General features: G+C 42.4%; 1 protein-coding gene across 1 annotated transcript in view; it reads left to right on the top strand.

Moving 5' to 3' along the window:
* Positions 1 to 20,046, top strand: part of RNF150 (ring finger protein 150) — a gene marked incomplete at both ends in the record, with an annotated part of 111,628 nt that overhangs the window by 64,955 nt on the left and 26,627 nt on the right. Inside the window, 4 exons of the mRNA XM_084262956.1 lie at positions 1,647 to 1,897; positions 7,725 to 7,796; positions 8,218 to 8,300; positions 16,027 to 16,123. Coding sequence (XP_084119082.1) covers positions 1,647 to 1,897; positions 7,725 to 7,796; positions 8,218 to 8,300; positions 16,027 to 16,123 — 503 coding nt within the window. The remainder of the gene's footprint in view (positions 1 to 1,646; positions 1,898 to 7,724; positions 7,797 to 8,217; positions 8,301 to 16,026; positions 16,124 to 20,046) is intronic.

Below are 20,046 nucleotides of genomic sequence, written 5' to 3'. Positions count from 1 at the left end.
CAATTTGTCTTACTGACTGCAGGAAAATTACTGGCATGGCACCAGTGCCCTTCTCAGCCACTTTGAGACTTGGCAAATTCTCCCCAGGTGGTTAGGGCAATGTTTGCATTAGCCTTTTGTAATAAACAAGTATCAGAAGAGTTGCAAAGGTAGGTTTGTCTTGGTGGCTGAAGGTGAGCTCCTACTAGACAAATAAGGGGATGCTGTTGGAAACGCTAGTTGCCCTCTCACGTCTTCATTCATGGCTGAGCAATCCCTTCCCACCTCCATGAATGTCCAGAGGCAGGTAGCCATACTCAAAATGCAGGTAGCCATGGGGTTAACAGCATGCTGGCGGCCAGTTTCACAGGGTTTCACCAGCATCATCTCTCTGACTTCAGACATGCCCAAATTTGTGCCTTTCTTACTAAATGACAGTTTATAATTACTCCATATGCTGCCCATTTTTACATTAACATACTTCCTCTTTGTCCTCAGCTGCTTAGTGCACTTCAGGATTTAACTACTGCAGTATATAGCGTAGGTGTAAAAATTGTCCATGTACTTGTGTTGTGAAGGGGAAGAACAGAATCTCCCTAATATTAAACCATAAAGCGGCGATAGCTTGTTTATAAAGCTGGAAAAGGCATTTAGCAAGCTGCCCAATTCCAAATAAGTTCAGACTATATTTGTCATCTACATTGGGGACATAAAATTGTGAAAGGAAAATAGTGTCAGCAGTGTGTGATGCAAGTAAAATGAAACAGCACTGCACAGAAAGGAAAGCTGGTGCAGCGTCGAGGCATGATAGATCAGTGGAGAGCCCATCTTAGAGGGTGGTGGCTTCAGACAGATCAACCAGACTGTAAGAAGCTCCTACCCCATCTCACTAGTGGACACTGCTTTGCCACCCCAGCTGGGTGACTGGTGTCCTTGTGGGGCCATGCTGCGAAATTGTGTTGGGGGCTGGTCTAGCATCGGTAGTGGGTTTTTCGTGGAATAAAACACTGTTCTTGACTTTAAACTTGGATCAGCTGATGATCCCAGCTCCCAGCAGGGACTCACGAATTTTCACATGGGCTTGGGCTGAGGAGCATCCTGTGGCATGAGCTGGGAACATCTCCGGCTTGTGCCTGCAGGCTTCTCCTGTTGACAGCCCTGGGCGAGGGCAGCGATGCTTTGGTGCTGTGAAGCCACGTGTGGATCTGTGATGTATTTCTGGTCTGAATGCAACGTTTGGAGGAGCTTCCCCAACAGACGTGGCATCCTGCAAAATGGACTGTGATAAATCCATAGGGAGTGTTGGGTGGGAAGATGCTGACTGCAGCTTGTCTCCCTTTCTGCAGTGCTTGCTGTGGTATCGAGATAAGCCTCAGTAGTGCTGGAAATCTGTGTTTATGTCAGCCCATGAAACGCAGTTATGTGTCTCACCAAGATTAGTTTATAGAAAAACACTGTGCAACTGGTACCAGTTGAAACCTTCACCAGATCCATCTGACTTACCTCTTGGTGATAACCAGCAGGAGAATTGGGAGCTTTTTTGTTACTGTTCTGTTTTGCTTTTTGGGTATTTTTGGCCTGGCCACACCCTGTTGTCATTTTATTACGAGGCGATTAACTGTTTTTACTTAAGGTGGTTTTTTTTTTTTCTCCTTCCTGTCTGACAGGCCTAGAAGATGTTGTAGCAATAATGATTCCTGAACCCAAAGGAAAAGAGATAGTAAGCCTCCTGGAGAGGAACATTACTGTGATGATGTACATTACCATCGGGACACGCAACTTGCAGAAGTATGTCAGCCGGACCTCTGTGGTGTTCGTCTCCATCTCCTTCATTGTGCTGATGATCATCTCACTGGCCTGGCTGGTCTTCTATTACATCCAGCGGTTCCGCTACGCAAATGCCAGAGACAGGAATCAGGTGAGCAGTGCTGGAATGGCTGTTTGTGTTTCCAAAAAGTCACTGTGGGATTCAGCTTAAAAGTAAAATCTGAAGAGACTGTGAATGTGTGGTTAAAAAAAAAAAAAGAAGTTTCAAGAATGGGAATAAAAGTGTCTGTGTTTGGGGAAAGCCAAGACAATACAGTTAGGATTCAGGACAGAAGGAATTTATGAATATGTATATATATATTGTAGAGCATGTCTCCCATGTGAAACAAGAAATAGGCAGAAAATATATAGTGTTTATTAGTTAAAATGTTGCCTTAGTACATGTAGCCAAGCGATGTGGAAATGTATAGAACGTCTCTCAAGGTCAAAATGATTACTAAAATATAGCAAAGTATGTGAATGTCTGTGTGTGAAACAAGGGTTCACAGTAAGTGAAGAAACTAAAAAAGAACATAGTATTTTCATTTTAATACTTCTTTACAAGGGTCTTGGGCTGGACAGGAAAACACGTTCCCTCTTTATTTGACAATGATCACTGAACATGTGAGTGCTGTAGTGATAGCCACCAGTGTTATTAAACCATTACTTTTGGTTTTGGCGTCTTGTCCAAATCCCATGAAAGAAATACAAAACCCATGGAGCTGGAGAGAAGTCAGCAGCAGTGGGAATGAGCCCGAGGTACTGAGGCGCTCTGAATTTATGAAGCACCGTTCATCTTTATGGTAGTTCAGCAGTGAATAATAATAGCAATGATGATAATAAATTTAATCTTTTCTTGACTGGATGCAACTATCTCGGCATCAGCAGAACTGTGAAGCTGAGGCTTCTACATTTCATTCTAATGGTACTGTAGAAAATGTTATCAGTGTATGAAATCTGAGGAGATAACAATTTTACTGCAGGGGAAAAAAATGCCCTGTAATTCAGAGATGGTTCTGGGCCCTTAATAAATTGCTGTCAGGGCAGGGGAGGGAGGATATTGCCTTGCTTGCTCTGCAGAAAAAGTAAAACTAAGAGTGTTAATAATCATCTTGGAGAAAAAAGTACTACTGCGTACTCTGTAACATACACTTAATGTATAGGGATGCCTCCACCATTAAAATTCAGGCATCCTCTGAAACAGAGAGCAGCTGCTCTGTATTTACAGACAGAAAAAATGTATTTTCCTTTTAAATATACAGTATGAAATTTTGGATAGCAAGAATGAGACTATCCCAGCTGGAATTTGAACATCACTGGCAGCAGATTTGCTGTGACTGTAACGGCTGTGATAATTTTTAGATGCTTGGCTGCAGAAGCACATGTGTGCCTGATTTATGTATGTGAGTACCGTAAATGTGCTTTCAATCAAGTAATTATACAGGCAGATTAGCAGCATAAATAGACATACATAAACATGAGATCTAGCAAAGTAAGAAGCTCATTCAGGTAACGTGCTGTAGTTTGGAACCGATGGGTTTATATGTTCAAGCAGATACTGGGTATTCAGATACATACAAGAAAAAATTGATTGTATTGCTTTGCTAGAGCAAGATTCTTCTGTCATAGCGCTCAAAAAGCTTTTGCCATTGTATCTTGCATGTGTCTGTATGAAGGTATTGTGCTTACTTGTTGGAAAGCCTTGCATGTGTTATAAGCACCTTCGTTGCTGGCCAACTTTAGGAAAGATGCTTCCTTCTGTGTGTATTTGGTGTGCTCAGGCCAAAGTTTATCCAAAGGTTGAAATGTTTGGATAAACAGAGCATGAGATGAAGGGGGAGCCAGCTGGCCTGTTCAGAGAAAGTTGTGTATCACTTCCTACCCTAAGACGTGATAAAATCTTAACTGTGCAGACTGGCTGCCCTGTTCTGAAGGCGCAAAAAGCTGTGACTCATTTATTAGGCTTCAGTTAAAATTAAAAAAAAAAAAAAAATCTTAAATTCATTTCGATATCTGAAGGATTTAAAATCCTACGATTTTAAAACAAGAGTTTGTGAAGGCCTGTGTTTTCTGTGTCAAATAAAAACCTGTGCCTACCTCTTCATTAACCTCTGTTATGCATGCCCTTCCTTAGCTTGGCTGACAATGGAGTTTCTACCAGGAGCAGTTCGGCCTCCTCTGGATTGGTTAGATTTCAGGTTTTGTTTTAATACCTTTCATTTCAAGCACAGATGACAATACAGTACATGTGTAAGTAGAAGATGAGTAGTAATATTTGCATGGATGAAAATCTAAGACATCGGGTTTTTTTCCCCATTTAACAAGATGTCCAGGAAGTATGTGGTTGCCCTGATCATATGCCCTTTTGATATGAAGAGGCTAAATTTGTCTAAGGAAAGTACAGGCAATCAACTTCCTCCACAGCTTGATTCTGGAGCCCTCCTGAAGATGAGAGAGTTTCTCTGTGTAAGACTGTGGGAATTGTTTGCATCAAGAGACATTGGGTTGCAGAGCTAACTGAAAGCAGTTTGGAATTACATGACAAGTTAAGTCCTGGAGACAGTTCAGCAAAATGTGACTTGCTCTCTCAGCCTTGTAACAGCCAGGACACTTGCTGAAAAAAAAATCCAAAACTAACGCTGTCAATGTGTCAGATTTCATATTTCATTAATAGTCAAATTCTCTTTTTGTCATCTGTGAGACATGAGATGGGGAAGATGGCAAGGCAATGATGTTTACGTGCCAGACCCTGCTGACCGTATTTCTTCTGTACCATTTCTTCCCATGGGTTTTTGTTAAGAAGTTTTCTGTGAAGTAGTTTTGAAACTGGTGGGCTCCATGAGTTTTGCAGGGTTGTGAAAGCCGAAGGAAGCAGCGATTGCACTGGGGCTGAGAAGGGCCCTGTGCATCTGGGGTTAATCTCCAGTAAAGGATCTACTTTATATGTGGCTGGCAGAATGTGGAGGGTCAAGCAATTATCTGAGGAGGAAGACTGCTGGCTGTGGCTTTGAATGAGAGTTTTGGGTCACTGAAGAGACACATCAATCTTTGAAGCAGTCTGGGAAGATGCTTCCTGTGATGGAGTCCGCAAACTTGATCAGTCGTACAGCAGACATATCGCAGACCTTGTTGTGATGGCCCACTTCATCCTGTGCAGGGCACGAGGCAATCTTCTCCCTGCAAAGGTGGTTGCTTAGTGAGGCTGTTGAGAGAAGCACTTAGCGTAATTTCTCTTCCACTGCATCATTTACTTCCTCAGGAGCAGACAAGACATGCTTTCCATGCTACTGTCCTTTCTTTTTAACTAGTATCAACATCTCCATGAGACCACTTGCATCTGACGTGCTTAACTCCTTCCAGCCCAGTACTGACTGTTGCAGCCTTGCTAATGAGTTTCAGATTTTCAGATTTATGGCCGTAAATGTCTGTGCTTCACTTTAAACCCTTACATAATTGTAATGCCTCTTGTCTTTTAGGGGAAATCATTGGTTAGTGGTAGCATGCCTTTCATTCAAATTGAAGAATCCTTTGGAATATGACTTTACTCCAAGATATTCCTGTTCTTTCAAAAACTAAATTATTCTCATTTGTAAGTCAGTCATGAACTTGTCTATTTAAGATAGATAAGAGAAAGCAAACATGAAAACAAGCAGATCAAAGATGTACATGAGTCTTTAATCTTGTCCTTTCCCCTTGAAGAATGTGGAAAAAAGAACTGAAACATTTCATTAGTTTAAGTAATGATAATGATAAAAAAGAATCACAAGCAATTCCTGAAGCAGGACATGATGGCTCTTTTCTTGCTGTATGTTATCAGTCTGTCTTTGATTTACATTAAAGAAACAAATAGCTGGCAAGTAATGTTTCCAGCTCTTGTCTGATCCATTTGTTTTGGGGAGACTGTGAGAAAAACATACCACTGAGTAGATGCTGCATAGCTACAAAATACACTCTCACATGTAGTAATTAGTTATCAGGGAAAACTCATATGTAAATCTCACATGATGGCCAAAATAATTTTCACCTCTTTAGCCAGATGTGAAATTGCTCTCTGCTTTCAGCATTGCCTGCATTTTGTCAGTCTTCCATGTCTTTCCAACCCACTAAGTTTGCTCTCTAAATGTAATTCAGTGGTTTTAATTGAATCTGAAGAACAACATGGTAATTTATTAATTGTGTCTGTATGATGATTAGGTCTCCATTTACAAACTACATTCAGCTTCCTTCCATTTTTGGCTTGATGTTCTCACCCCCTCCAGCTGGAAACCCTTCCTGCTGGCAGGCTCCTCTGAACTCTGGCACAGGCAGTGTTCCCAGCCCAAAAAGTTGAATGTCTTCTGAGTCACCAAAGCTCTGAAGTCTCCCTCCTATCTAATAACACATGGCTGGAAACACAGATGGGGAGGGGAGGTGAAAAGAAGAGTTTGAATCATTTATTGGTGGGAATTTGGGATGCGCTGTATCATGACGTTAGAAAATGGACAAGAAAACATTGGAATAGGTGTTGCTGCATGGAACTGTATGAGAAAGGAATGACAAAACTGGAGAGACCCCAGGAGGGAGTCACCCGGATGGTCTGGGGACAGGAGCACATGACACAAGAGGAGAGGCAGAGGGAGCTTGGCAAGCTGGGAGGGGAGCAGAGGGGGAGGAAGAGCTCTGCTCACAGCCTTCAGCTGCAGAGTCAGGTGGCTGGAGAGGAGGCAGTCAGACTCTTCTCAGAGGTGTGTGGAGAAAGGACAAGGGTAATGGTCACAAATTAGAAGGGAAATTCCATTTGTATGTTGTGGGTTTTGGTTGGAGGTTTCTTTTTAAAAAAGGGCTGTGAGAGTGGTTAAGCACTGGAACCAATTACCCACAGAGATTGTGAAATCTCCCTTCCTGGAGATACTCAAAACTTGACTGGACGTAGCCCTGACTTTCAACTTGACCCAGCCTTGAACAGGGGGTGAGAGTACATGACCTTTCAAAGCCCTTTCCAGGCTGTGAGTCTGTCTCCAGCTCTTCTCACTGTTGGGTTAGCACACGTGAGCAGCAAAGCCCTTGGAGCACAGGCCACAGAGGCAGCTCTGCTGAGCAGGGGTTGTACGAACTGCCCTGTAGTGTTCACAGCCTCTTGCAAGCAGCAGGCATCTCTGTTGTCAACATTTGAGAACGGGGTGTTTTGCATCAGGCTGTTATTACATACTTTAATCCTGAGTGGCTCTGACCCTGCCAGCACAGGAATGGTGTTTTGGAAATATGGGAGAACAGTCAGAAACATCACGTGGTGAGCAATTCATGGTCCACTGGAGGGAAGATAGAAAGGCAAAGAACAAGCAGATGGTTATGTACAGAGAGGATGTTACTGCAGGACTACATAGTTCTTTACCTGTGAGAAACTGCAGATGCTTTCACCTCATTTTTATACCTTGTACTGCTCCCCTAAAGCAGGCAACTCTGTATTGCAGGAAAAAAGAACAGCAGAGAACACTGTTTGTGTTTTTTGTAGTTAACAAATTGACAGCTCGCTCACAGCACTCACATCTTGCTGAAGATCTTTAACTAGTTCTGTAACAAGAATAAAGACCTGAATCTTAGTGTTCACTCAGGCCTCATTTAGTAAGGTATTTTTTACAAGTGTTGTTATGAAAGGAGGGGGAAGAAGTAGGATACTCAAATAGTGGATGCTACTCACTGTAATAGTAAGGGTTCTCTAGGGTAGCATCATGATTTGTTCACATGCAGTCTCCACTGGAACCCAGCCTTGGGTTTCCAGCAAGCCTAGAATGCCTACTGTGTCCTTATTGTCACTAACAGTATGATGACCTCATCTGTTTATACAGCACTGTCCTGTTTCATGTACAGTCACTTCAGATTATTAAGAAGCCTAGGGAGAAAAGGTGATGATTTCTGCATAAAGAGATACTCTTTGCTTAAGAGCAAATTTTGTATTACAGCGCCGGCTTGGAGATGCTGCAAAGAAAGCAATCAGCAAGCTGCAAGTCAGAACAATCAGGAAAGGTGATAAGGTAATTTTTGAAATTGCTCATTACTAAATGAAACTCTGTGCTGAGGATTCCTTCAGACCACTGGGACAATGAGGCAAGAGCAGAAATGGCAATTGCTTATTTAGCTACCGTGTGTCCTTCAGGCGGGGAAGAAATACTGGTAAGCAATTTACCAAGGGAGCGGAGTAGAGAGAGAAGGTGATTTTGTGAAGATGCAGAAAATCCTGAAAGTTTAAAAAATACTGACTAAATCTGCATGCTTCCCAGGGCAAGTTTCCAACTGGAAACATGTTGGAAAAATCTGACTTGCTTGTGGTGAAATGCATTACTAGATTTGCAGCATGCGTTGGTGACCGTTCTGCTTTGTCACAGAGGCTCTTTGATGAAGAGATTAGCTGACAAAATAAAAAACATGAAATTATGAATGTTCTCTTTCCTGTAGGAAACTGAGCCAGACTTTGATAACTGTGCTGTTTGTATTGAAGGCTACAAGCCCAATGACGTTGTCAGAATTCTGCCTTGCAGGTAAGTTCAACTTCGATAGTCTCTCTGCTTCAAGACAGGCTTTGTTCTCACAGTATCATGGTGGTGAAGTTACCTGCGAGCTTGGGGAGGGAAGAGCAAGTAAAGTATTTCAGTCTATTCAAGGTCTGTTGGTAAAGATAGCTGAAATGCCCCTTTGTTTAACTACTTTATTTAAAGTAGTGTTAATGGTGGTGAGAACCTGAGTTTAGCATGATAGTCATAAATTTTGTCTGATCTGGATGGCTTACAGAGTCTTCTGCACGATTTTTAAATGAAAAGTTTCGATTCCTCTGTTGCCCTCACTGGTTTTCTATCAGCCCAGAAGAAGTGCCATAGGAAAGTTTGTTCCTGCTGAGGGCACAGCAGCCAGAGAGAGAGAGCAAGTGTCTGTTCCCCATGGAGCTGCTTGTTTTGCTGACCTGGCCTGGGATCAGGCACGGAGAAAGGGGTGACTTCTATCCAAAAAAAACCAACCCAAAAACCAAACCCCACCAAACCCAGCCATAAACAGAGGTATGCTGAGTGGAAACAGTAAAGCAAAAAGGGAACGTGGCAAAGATAACGTCTGTTGTTGCCATGAAAATGTTCTGGGACATGTGTGATGTGGTGGTGACAAGAACTGTTGGGCTGCTTCTTTCTCTGTTCTTCCCCTCATGTGAATGTGCCCTGTGCAGCACATGGCGCTCGCAGTGATGTGACTTGGGAGCGCAGCCGCTTGTCACCTGCAATGGCTCTGCCATGGCACTGCCATCTGCAAAGTGTTACCTAATGAAGGACTTGTCTAAAGAAAACAGTTTCTTAGGAAATTTCCTAGGAACAGTGGTTCCCGTAGGAGGGCAAGAGTTTGATTTCCCTAGAAATAGGCACCTCAAGTGCTGTACATACAGAGCAGATACTATCTTTTAGTATTTTTCTCCTCCTGCAGACATGTTCACTGGCTTGAGAAACTGAAATATTTGTTTCTTTTCCTGCTATGTTGTTCCCTAGTAGAGATTTGAATGTTACAAGCTGTCCATTTCTGTTCGTTCATGTGACTCATTAAATCTGTTTACTGCCATCACTAAATGGCAAACAAAAAGCAACAGATTAATCATAAATTTGACCTACTATAAATCCCCCACAATGACAAATTGCCTGTGAACTCTTTTTTTTCTCATGTACAGACACAAACACATCACTTCATGAAGCACAAATACAGAAAAATGAGAAATTACCAGAAAATGTGGCGTTTGGTTTGACATCTAGCCTGTTTTCAAAGAAGCAAAGAACATTTCAAAGCTTGGAAATGTTGCATGATAGAGACAGGCAGGTTTTGGAGGTAGTTATACAACAGCCAAAAAAATATGCCTAAGCTCTGGCTTTCACTTGTGTCTCGCCTCATAATTCAATGAGGCTCCAGTCAGACTTTGTCATCCACAGTGTTGAGTCAAGCAGGAATAGGAAACACATAGTTAACAGGTGATGTTCAGTTCTTGGCTGACTGAAAAGGTCACCTAGAAAATGACTCATGCTAAAAGGGTAGCAGCAGCAGCAGAACTGTCTTGTAGAGTACTCACAGTTTGAGCCTCAGCAGTTTTGAATGATAAAAACGCAAAGATCCTTCTCAAGCAGCTACTTCACAAGCCCTAGCTTTCCTGCTACCCAAATTGGGAGGGCAGTATTTTACACATTCGCATGGGTTTGGTCTTCCAAAACAGGAAATGGTAGTCATGATTCTTTCTGCTGTTGTCAGCCTCCCCTACTCGAAAAAAAAAGAAAAAAAAAAAAAAAGTGGATTAATTTCTGTCTCTGTTAAGTGAGTAGGAGAGTGTTGTATCTAGATAAAGACTATAGACTCCAGATCTCTTCCTCCAGCATCCTCAGTTAAACTGTGCGCAGTTTCTAGTATGGGAACCTCATTAGCCAGGTGTTTAATCAGAAGCTGACATTTCAGCAAGCCTTGGAGAAGCCAGCACGGTATGACGCCAGCGCTGGCTGACCTTATTGTTTCTATCCAGGAGGTGCTCAAGGCGTAGAACATGTTACCTGCAAAGCCAAATACGCCCCAAGAGCTGCACACGAAAGATGCTGCTTTATCCTGCAGGTTTTGCCCATGCAGTAACGGGAAGACCGCTGCTAGCAGGCACATTCTGTGTAAAGCCCTATATATCTTCAGATTCCTTTTTAAGGCTGATGGAGCCTGACTCTCCTAAGAAATTGGTACCGAAAATCCACCAGCTAATATTGCAGCAGGTGTGCTCTGAAGTCACATAGATATGTGCTTGCTAGTGCTATACAGTTTCCCTACATGTCCTTCCTTTTCTGCTGGCAAAGGGCCGACACTGGGATAGCCTGTTGTTATGTATCCCACTCTGGAGACCTAGGAGGAGAATTCCAGTTAACTTGCACTTCTTCCCCTCTGTCCTCTTTAGCCAGCTCCCACAACTGACTATATTAATAAACTTCACTCTACAGAATGTATTAAATAAATAAGGACTGACACTTGATTAAAAAAACCCCACAGTGTTGGCTTGCAGCTGGTTTTATGTTTAATGGTAGCAAGCATCACTGAAGTTATCTTTGAGAGCACTGACACAACATCAAATGTAACCAAGTTCACTGCTCCCAGAGTGACATCTCCTGTCATAGCCCTAGTTCCTTGTCCTTGTCCTCCATCTCTAGCTTCAAAATGCCTTTGTCTTTTCTGCTCTGACTTTGGAGAAGTTACTGGTGCTGCTTCTCCCAGTGTGTGCCTTTTACTGAACTTTTACTAACTTTATTAAACTTCTACAGGCAGTCAAAGCACTTCTTTCAACCTCATCTCTACTGAGTTCTTTATAAGCTCTTTTTTGGGTGGTTTTATTTCTCTCACCAATAAACACGCTTTCTGCCCTGTTCCATCTCGTTCCCTTCCCAAGCCTTCACTCCATGAACAGCTGTGATTGCAGAGTCTGCTGCACTCCTCCTTTCTCTTTTTCTGAGATTCCACTGAAAATTATTTCATCACATACGTCCTTTGATTCCTTGCTCTCACTTACCATCATCATCTTTTGTCCTTCTTTCTTCCTCAAAAATAAGCAAGGTAATATCAATCATGCACCCCCAAAAGCCCAAACCTTCTCGCTGGATACGGCAGAGTTGCTCAGTCTCTCACCAAAACCTTTCTCAGCCCTCTGCTTCAGCCCTGTGTCTAATCCAGGCAACTAATCCATGCTCTTACTCAGGGTCCCTAGGGTTGTACCTCTTTCTGCCTTTGCCTTGTTTTCTCTTAGATCACTCTTTTCTTCTGAGAAAAATTTCATGACTGCGGGATGTGTCTACATACTGTTTGAAAAATTTGGGCTTGGATTAGAAAGTGGGAGAACAGTTTCCCTTAACCTGGAAAAAAACCTTCTCAAAGTTGTTGGCAAGCTGAAAGCTTTAGAATAGTTTTACAACAATCAAATTATTATTCCAATTTTGGGCTGAGCCAGAATTTTTTTTTTCCTTATATGATTAAAATTGTGTCTTTAAAGAAAGTTTAAATACAATGAAACAAAAGTAATCTCCAATTAAAAGATACAAAGTGCTATTTAGGTAATAGTAAATGAAATGCTCTGGGATTTTCTAGGTTCTCTTTTTTTTTTTTTTGAGGATTACACAGCCATGTGCAATCGCAGAGTCACAGCAGAGCGCAGGAGGGATCCCAGGAGGCCACCACCTCTGGAACAGTACAGGGCCACCAGCCGTGCACATGTCATTCTTGGGAGTGTTTTCCAACACACTTTGCAGCCTCCTGGGATGAAGACTCTGCACATTCCCCTGATAATTCGTTTCACTGCTTTACTGCCCTGATTGTGGTGAAGCTTTTCCTGTTGTGTAACCTGGGTATTACTTGCTGCAGTTTAAACACATTATTGTGTCTCTTATCCCTAGGAGAGGTGAAGAACAGTTGTTTCCTTTCTCTTTACGAAAGCCTTGGGTTTGTATGAGGGTTGTTAACAAATTTAGGACAAGGGATAACAGCCTCAGGCTGAATGAGGGTAGGTTTAGATTAGATTAGGAAGAAATTCTTTACTGAGAGTAGGGAGGCACTGGCACAGGTTGCCCAGAGAGGTTGTGGAAGCCTCATCACTGGAGGTGTTTAAGGCCAGGTTGGATGAGACTTTGGGCAACCTGGGCTAGTGAGGGTGTCCCTGCCTATGGCAGAGGAGTTGGAACTAGATGATCTTTGATGTCTCTTCCAACCCAAAGCATTCTGTGATTCTATTATCTCTCTCCTCTTGCCTTCCTCTCTCTCAACTACTCAATTACAGTTCTTTTGAGAAACTTTGAAGTCCATCCAAGTCAGCATGGTTTTGCAATGCATTGTGGTTGCACACAACCGGGGCGGGGGGGGGGGGGGGAAACGTTTCTAGTTCTGACTTTGATTGGCAAAGCCATGTCCCAAGCCTGTGCTTGAAACATCCCTTACTGTCCCCCTGTACAGGTCATTACTTCTGAACAGCCTCTCCTGCCTTTTAAAACTTGAATCAGTCAGAACTGCAGAAGGAGAGGGATTTTAGTTGCAGTTGATGTTCTTTGCATCTTTGTCTTACCATGTGAAAGTGAAATATTGCAGTTTGTGCTGACCCTTACTTTGCCTGAATTTGCATAATAAAGTTATCAAGACATGAAATAATTGACAGTTTGGCAAAAGCCATAAGCACATATATAGTGCTATAGGTAGTAGCAAATGAAATAAACTTTCAAATCCAAATCTGCAAGGCCTGCCACCTCACTTCTCTGCACAAATGTTTACATGTTCGAAAATAGCTATTATGAGCACTCTAATCATATAATGCGGTACAAAAATTTAAAAATGCAAATCTTTATCTGGTTTTCAATAACATTCCACTTTTCTGTAGATTCCTGTCAAATAATCAAGTTCCTTCTGTTGTAGGTATTAAATCTGAAATTAATAGAGCCGTGATAAAGTGTGCCAATTTATTATTGAGAGGTGTAAAGTGACATGATCTGTCATGTATTTCAATTACTGTCATTGGTAGGGTTCCTTGCAGAATATTGTTTTTTGAAGCCAGCTTTAGGAACACTAAACTTGAGGTTTTCAGGTCTTTAAGGCACGACAGCTCCGAGCTTTTGGTGATTAACAAACATTCTGAAATGCTGTAATATGAACCTCAGCTTGACTGAGGCCTGCAAAACTTGAACTTGAGAACAAAAGGAGACTGTCTAGTCTGTGGTAAAATGGCTTGATAGAAGTTAGGTATTTTTTATCTGAAACAGATTTTGGAAACCTGGTTTTTTTTCAAGAGAAGAATAATAAGCATTTCTGATTTTGTAAAGGTACTGATTATTTCGGCACAAACACCCATCAGATGTTTGCAGTTAAACATATTTGTTTATGCTTTGAGTATATATTTAAAGAAAACCAATCGCTATCAGGAGTTTCATAGTTCTTTCAAGTAGCTGCAAAGCAAGGCTCTGACTTTCAGTACCCTTGGTGAATTAACACACCCAAGCAATCCTGTTGGTGAGACTTCTAAACGTAAAGCCGTGGGTGCCTGAGGACTGTACCTTTGTGCTTTCACCTGTTCAGAATGCTTGCCTGATGGTGTGCTGAACATATCCCTCTTGAGAGAAAGGGAAGGAAGAGCTGTGCAGGAACAGATATCAATACTGGGTGCATTGTGCTTTTAGCCAGTAAAGCAACTCTTGTTTGGAAGTCTTGCTTTAGATGCCTTAGTGAAGTAGTTGTTTAAACTTCAAGTATCATGGTACTTCATTTGTATTAATCATGTTGATGTACAGGATCAGATGAGGTTTGACAAAGTTTGGTATTGCAGCCAACTGATATAATTAGACTAGGTTGAACTTCCAAGAACAGATTTGCCCTTTCCCATAGTTGTGTGAAGTCAGACCAAGTACAGGAATGTGATAATTTGCCGTGTAACTTTGTTTCACAAAGGACCCATTTCTTCTAGAAGCAGCAAGAAAAAACATCTCAGAGGAAAGAACAAAATTCTGAGTTTCACACAGTTTTGACTTTGAATTTCTGGAGTTACTTAGGACTGCAGCCAGCTAGTAAACCAGCCAGCCAGCTACCATGTGAGTCAATATCATGTTAGCAAGAGCCAGGACTGCAAATTGGTATTGGTGAAAGGGTAGCTCAATATCCTCCATCAAGTTGAAAGGCCATGTGTATCTTGTGTGAGAGGCCACGACACAATACAGCAGCTGAATATGTACCTCTTAAATATTTAGATTTTTGGTGTATTAAGTGATCCTGGCTTTCCCAGAGGTTGCATTTCCTCATGGAGGCTGGTAGGTGTCCTGCTCAGAGCTGTGTGCACCCCCACAGTTACCTGGTGGGTTTGTGGCTGAGCTGCACAACGATGCATGTGGGGCAGTGGCAGCACAGGGAAACGCTGGCTGGGGACTGCTGAAGCAGACTGAAACATACGACTTTCAGGACCTGCCAAGTAAAATGTGGGACACCTGCTGCAAGCTGTGGAAAGGGCGTTTAGAGCTGATCAGTACAGTGCTTCAAACCAAGCAAAATTGTTCTTAGTTTGCACCTTTTGGAGCAAGGCTGTGTGTGTATATTGAGCCTCATATTTCAGAATAAAATGCACTCTTCAATTTTGCTGCAGTTACTGCTGTCGTTGTTATATTAGGCAGTTGGACTGAGGTGTCTTCCAACTGAACTGTCCAATTCAATTAATTTTTTTTAAAGGATTTTAGGTAGGTAAGTCAATTTTTAGTTTCCTACATGCCAGTGTAATTTCTGAGGTTGTGTGCATGGTAGGAAACTTTCCTCCTTTTCTTCAGAAGAAGTGGGGCTGAACAAACTTCTCTGTCTTGAGCTGAGCCCTGTCTCCTCTGCTTGGCCTGCTGAATAGCATTTCCCAAATCCTGAGCCCCACATTCCTGTGGCTTAGAATATTTGTTCTCTGTAACCCCAGGGTAACAGAATGTGTTTGCAGGAGAAAATGCAATCTGTCAGTCAGGTACATGCACTGAATATCTCTGTGTTCCATCTCAGTTTGTGTCAGGTGAAGTTAGACAAGAAGATCTCAGTTCCTCCACCTGGACAGTGCCTAAGAACAGGGGCCCCCAGCAGCCACAGGGCTCAGGTACTTGCCTAGTGGTCACATCAGACCAAGCACAGGATTAGCAACAACCCCTTCAGGGCTGGAATTGTTTAGGAGCTTACTCTGATGGGCAGCTTCTGAAGAGTGGGAAAGTCAGAGAAAATGTTTCAAAAAGCATCATTCTGGGGTTTCCAATTAAATGAAAAGTAGTGCTTTTTTTTTTCTTAACCACTTTATTTCCTTCGTCTTGCATCTTAAAACTGCCCAGACCACCCCCCAATGGCTTCACATTTAAATTATATGTAATCAGGTTTGTCTGTAGAACCATTAAGAAATATTAATGTGATTTTTACCTTTACCAGGTTTTTTTTATTGACAGCCTTTAACATTTAAAGAATATGTGGTTTGCTGATGCATTGTATGTATTTTTTCTGCTTCTGTACATGGCTTCTTTTCCAAACTCCGTTGAACAAGATTGTTCACATGTGCCTGTGATGCTGCAGAAATAATTTTATTCCTGTGTACATAGGATACCATTCTGCAGTCCTTGCAGAGGTCACAAACCACACTGTTTCAAATACTCTCACTTACTGAATTCGGAAGAAGCATCTGGTACTAAGACATAAATTGTGCTGTGGTGGATTTGAATTAAAATATCCTGGTTTTCTTTGCAGGCACCTTTTCCACAAGTCCTGTGTAGACCCTTGGCTGCTAGACCATCGTACCTGCCCGATGTGTAAAATGAATATTCTGAAAGCTCTAGGGATCCCGGTAAGCAGACCAGCCTGTCAGGGCAGAAGGGGAAGCACCAGCTACTGGGGTATATCCCTAGACCTTTGCCTGTTTGTCCCATCCTACTCTTCTTGCCATGTTATTGGTTTATGAAGCTGAAATGTCTGACTCAACCTCTCTTCTACACCATACTTTTATTAGCAAGGAAGAGCAAGTGTATTATGAGGGTTGGTTGGATATTGGGATTTGTTCCTCTGTGGTTGCCTGCTTTGTGGAGCAGAGGATTGTTTACTGGTGTTTTGGTGGGTTTATAGATTCTTTCATGTACCTTTTGTTTGTGTTTTAAATCAGGGCTGGATTTCTTTTTTTAATCATGCTCTTGGTTCAAATCTGAAAGCAGAAGGTCTGCAAATAAAATTTTCCCTGTTGTACTAGTTGAGGACAGCTAATTGCTCATTCTGAGGAGCCGAATCTTTTTTCTGTCAGATTTCTCTTAAAGTCTATCTGCAGCAAGCTCTGGACTCCTAATTCCAATTAGGGAGCATTTCTCCCAGTTACTAAGCATGTGGTGGACCACATGACGTACAAGAAATTGTTAAGCTCTTTGTTATTTGGAACATTCAGATGTGGTTAGAAGCTGCCAAAGCAACTGATCTTTCTAGGTTGCACGTTTATGTTGAGATAGTGCATGTCTGTCGTACAGTTTCCAAACCACAGCTATCACAAAGATGAGGGGCTTCGCCAGGAAGGCATCAGTTTGTCACATTGTGTGAGTCCTGCCTTGAGATAGTAAAGTTTAACACTGAAACACCACCAGTTGATGTGTTAACAGATGCTGTAAATACGCTCCCCAGTTACAGAGCGTGATGTGCCAGCTCACATATTGAAGGGCTGTCTAAATAAAATGGCTCACGTGAATGTAGCTAATGCAGCCACTCCCCAAGAGTTTGTTTTCATGGAGACTAGGAAGCCAACCATATTGCTGCAGAAGAGGTTCCACAGCAAGTGATCAAGTATGTGTTTACTGCTGTAGGCAGATATGTTAATCAACCTAATACAAGCCAAGCCAAAATCATGCAACAGGAAAAATGGAGCACTGTACTTAGGGAACATGGCTGGCTCTGCCATTCAGCATCTCTGTGCCTAGGCTTAAATACAGAAATATCCCTCCTGGGTTCCCTGTCTCCATTCACAGGCCTGCCAATGAGCAGTTACCCAGGATTTTGACACCTCTTCTCCACGCCCAGTGTAATGTTCCATGCTTTTTTCCTGCACTGTGCAACAGCACATGATATCTGCTCTCAGACCGGTCCATTCACGTTTTCACCCACACATTTCATTAACACACTTTTCATCCAGCATCATGATCAGGGGATACAGACAAATCAGACCTCCACTTTTTGGAGGCTTGCGGTGAGATATTAAGATCTTTCCAGGAAGTTTAGTACAGTATTTATACCTGGAATGTGGCTTGGCTCTCGCTGAAGGCCAAGTGTGTCCACAGACTCTGAGTGTGTCAAGGGCAAGGGAGAACAGAGGTTGTGTGTAGAAGTTTTGGTTTCCATGACTGGCTTTTACTACGTATGACCAGCTCTGTAGTGGCAGGTATAGAACCTGATTGCAGGCCATAATTAAAAGCACCACTCAGTTTCTTCAGCCATCATTCCTCTCCTTACAGCTCCCCCTCTCATTCTCTGTCCTGCGTAGCAGAAGATGGATCCATCCTGCTCCCATCACTGAGAGCTTTCCACATGTTGCTTCTGGGGAAGTAACTGTATTGGGCACAAAATTAAAGATACTGCTATAGCCAACATAAACAACTGGGTCACATTAAGATTTCAGAGTCAGCCTTAGTGCTGGTCTGTCTTAACCCTAAAGATCAAGCGCTTGAATATTAATGTTCCACTTTAGTTTACAACTTCTGTAAAAATTTCCCTAGGTTGTTCTAAGCCAACAAACTGCAGACAGCCCACTCCATCATTTGGAGGAAGCTGGCTCCCACCTGCAAGGATCATGGGTTGGGTTCATGAAGGGAGAACTGCATGCTAGACTTAAGATGACTGTTGTCCAGGGGAACTGAGAGCAGATGGTAGCCTATATATCAGGCGTTACCTCAGGCTGACAGCAAAGGCGGTGGGAGTCTAAGAACATCTGGTAGCCTGGGGTTAAAAAGTCCTGTACTGCTATCAGTTGCTCCTCATCCTCTTGTTTCCTCTTCCATCTCTTTCTAAAATATGCCTCAACTCCAGCATCTCCCTCTCCTACCTCATTCCCTTTCCTGCTTCTCCTCTACATAACCCCTCCTGCACAACCTTTATTCTCTTGAGCTGTGCTGTGGTGTTGCTTCTCGCTGCCTGGCACTGTCTGAAGGCAGCCCAGGGTGGGCATCAGTCCTGGGGGATGCTTTCTGGTGCTGCTGTGAGCTTGCAGGCATCATGTGAAGCCCACTTCTTTTAGGAGGGTGTAGTTGCTGGTCCCAAATAAGCCACTGGTCTCTATCAGCACACATGAATTGATATTTTCAGAGGCTCATAACTTAGCCAGATGTCAGTAGGGTATTGTGGGAAAGGACGTTTCCCTGGAAGGAGCTGTAAAGCTTTAGGGCTTGACAGTGGAGAGGTGGCAAACATTTCTGTAGAGTAGATAAAGCAAAGTGTCATTCCATAATCACATTCTTGAGTCTTGCTGAGCCATCTTAGCTGAAACTTCCCACCCAGAAAAGCAGCCTTAGGCAGGTGGCATGGGAGACTTCAGAACAGATTTGCTAAAGTCCTTTTGCAGGCTTCTACAATGGGAGGAATGAGGAAATCTTACCATAGGCAGGGCTAATATGTTTTTTTTCCTGCCAGCTGTATGTTTGTCCTATGGTTATTATTAAAGAGCTGGCTTGTGTGACTGTGGATATATTGTGCTTCATTTAGCAGGAAGACTCAGGATTTTCCAGGAAGTGATTGGTTAAAACCCAAATATCCAAACACTTGGATTCATTTCCCATCTAAACTCTCCATTTACTTTGCAACAGAGATTCTAAATACTATCTGCCCTAAAACCAGATTCCCCAGGCTGCCATGAGGCACCAAAATGACTGCACTCATTTTCACGGTAGCTGAGCACCCTCGCATCTCCGCTTTTCACCGGGGTTCCCTGTAGCTCCAGAGGATTATTAACTAACTATCTATCAGCAAACGCTTGGCATAACCTTTCCTGCTGTCTCTTTGCTGGTGAATTCAGCTCAGACTGCACCTCTTTTGGCAGCAATATTTGAAGTGAATTATTAGTGAAAGTGTCCTTCGCTCTCAGAAAGCTACGTTGCTGTTGGGATGATCGTAGTGCATAAAATAGTTTCCCTCTGCTTCTCCCCCTTTTCTGCAAATATCTGCTGGATATGCAGACAGCTGCATTTTTGGCAGCAGATTGGATGACTTGAAGCTATTCACTAAGAGCCTTAGCCAAGCCCTCAGAAGTCAACACAAAGCCTTCCCTTGACTTTAGTGGAATTGTGCCCTCAAAGCACTTACATGCAGGGAATGAGTGAAACCAATATAATTAAACTTAGCAAATGTATCTGGGTCACTCTGACAGCAGAAGCCATAATGTTGGGGTTTTTTTCGATCAGTATTTCATATCATTAGTTTTATAGTATGCTGCTTAGTTTGGGGTATTTTTTTTCCAACTAAAATGATTCAGGAATAAAGGGATTAATTATATTGAGCAATGCTATTTTTGCATCTTTAATGTTTGGTTTGGCTTTCAATTATAATCCCCCCGTTTTAAAGGTTTAAAAGTTAGTGATAAAACCCCACTCTAAGAATATCTGGAATCAGAGTGAAGGACAGAAAACTGATGCCCTGAGAAAAAAAAAAAAAGAAAAAAGTAAAATAATTTTTCCCAGAGTGGAAAAGAAAAAACAGACTTTTTTCTTTAAGATACACTGCCAACAAAGCCAAATTTAAGTTAAAAAT

Source organism: Gallinula chloropus (assembly GCF_964237585.1).
Source record: "Gallinula chloropus genome assembly, chromosome: 4".
NCBI classification, from domain to species: domain Eukaryota; kingdom Metazoa; phylum Chordata; class Aves; order Gruiformes; family Rallidae; genus Gallinula; species Gallinula chloropus.
This window is presented reverse-complemented; position numbering and strand designations above follow the sequence as displayed.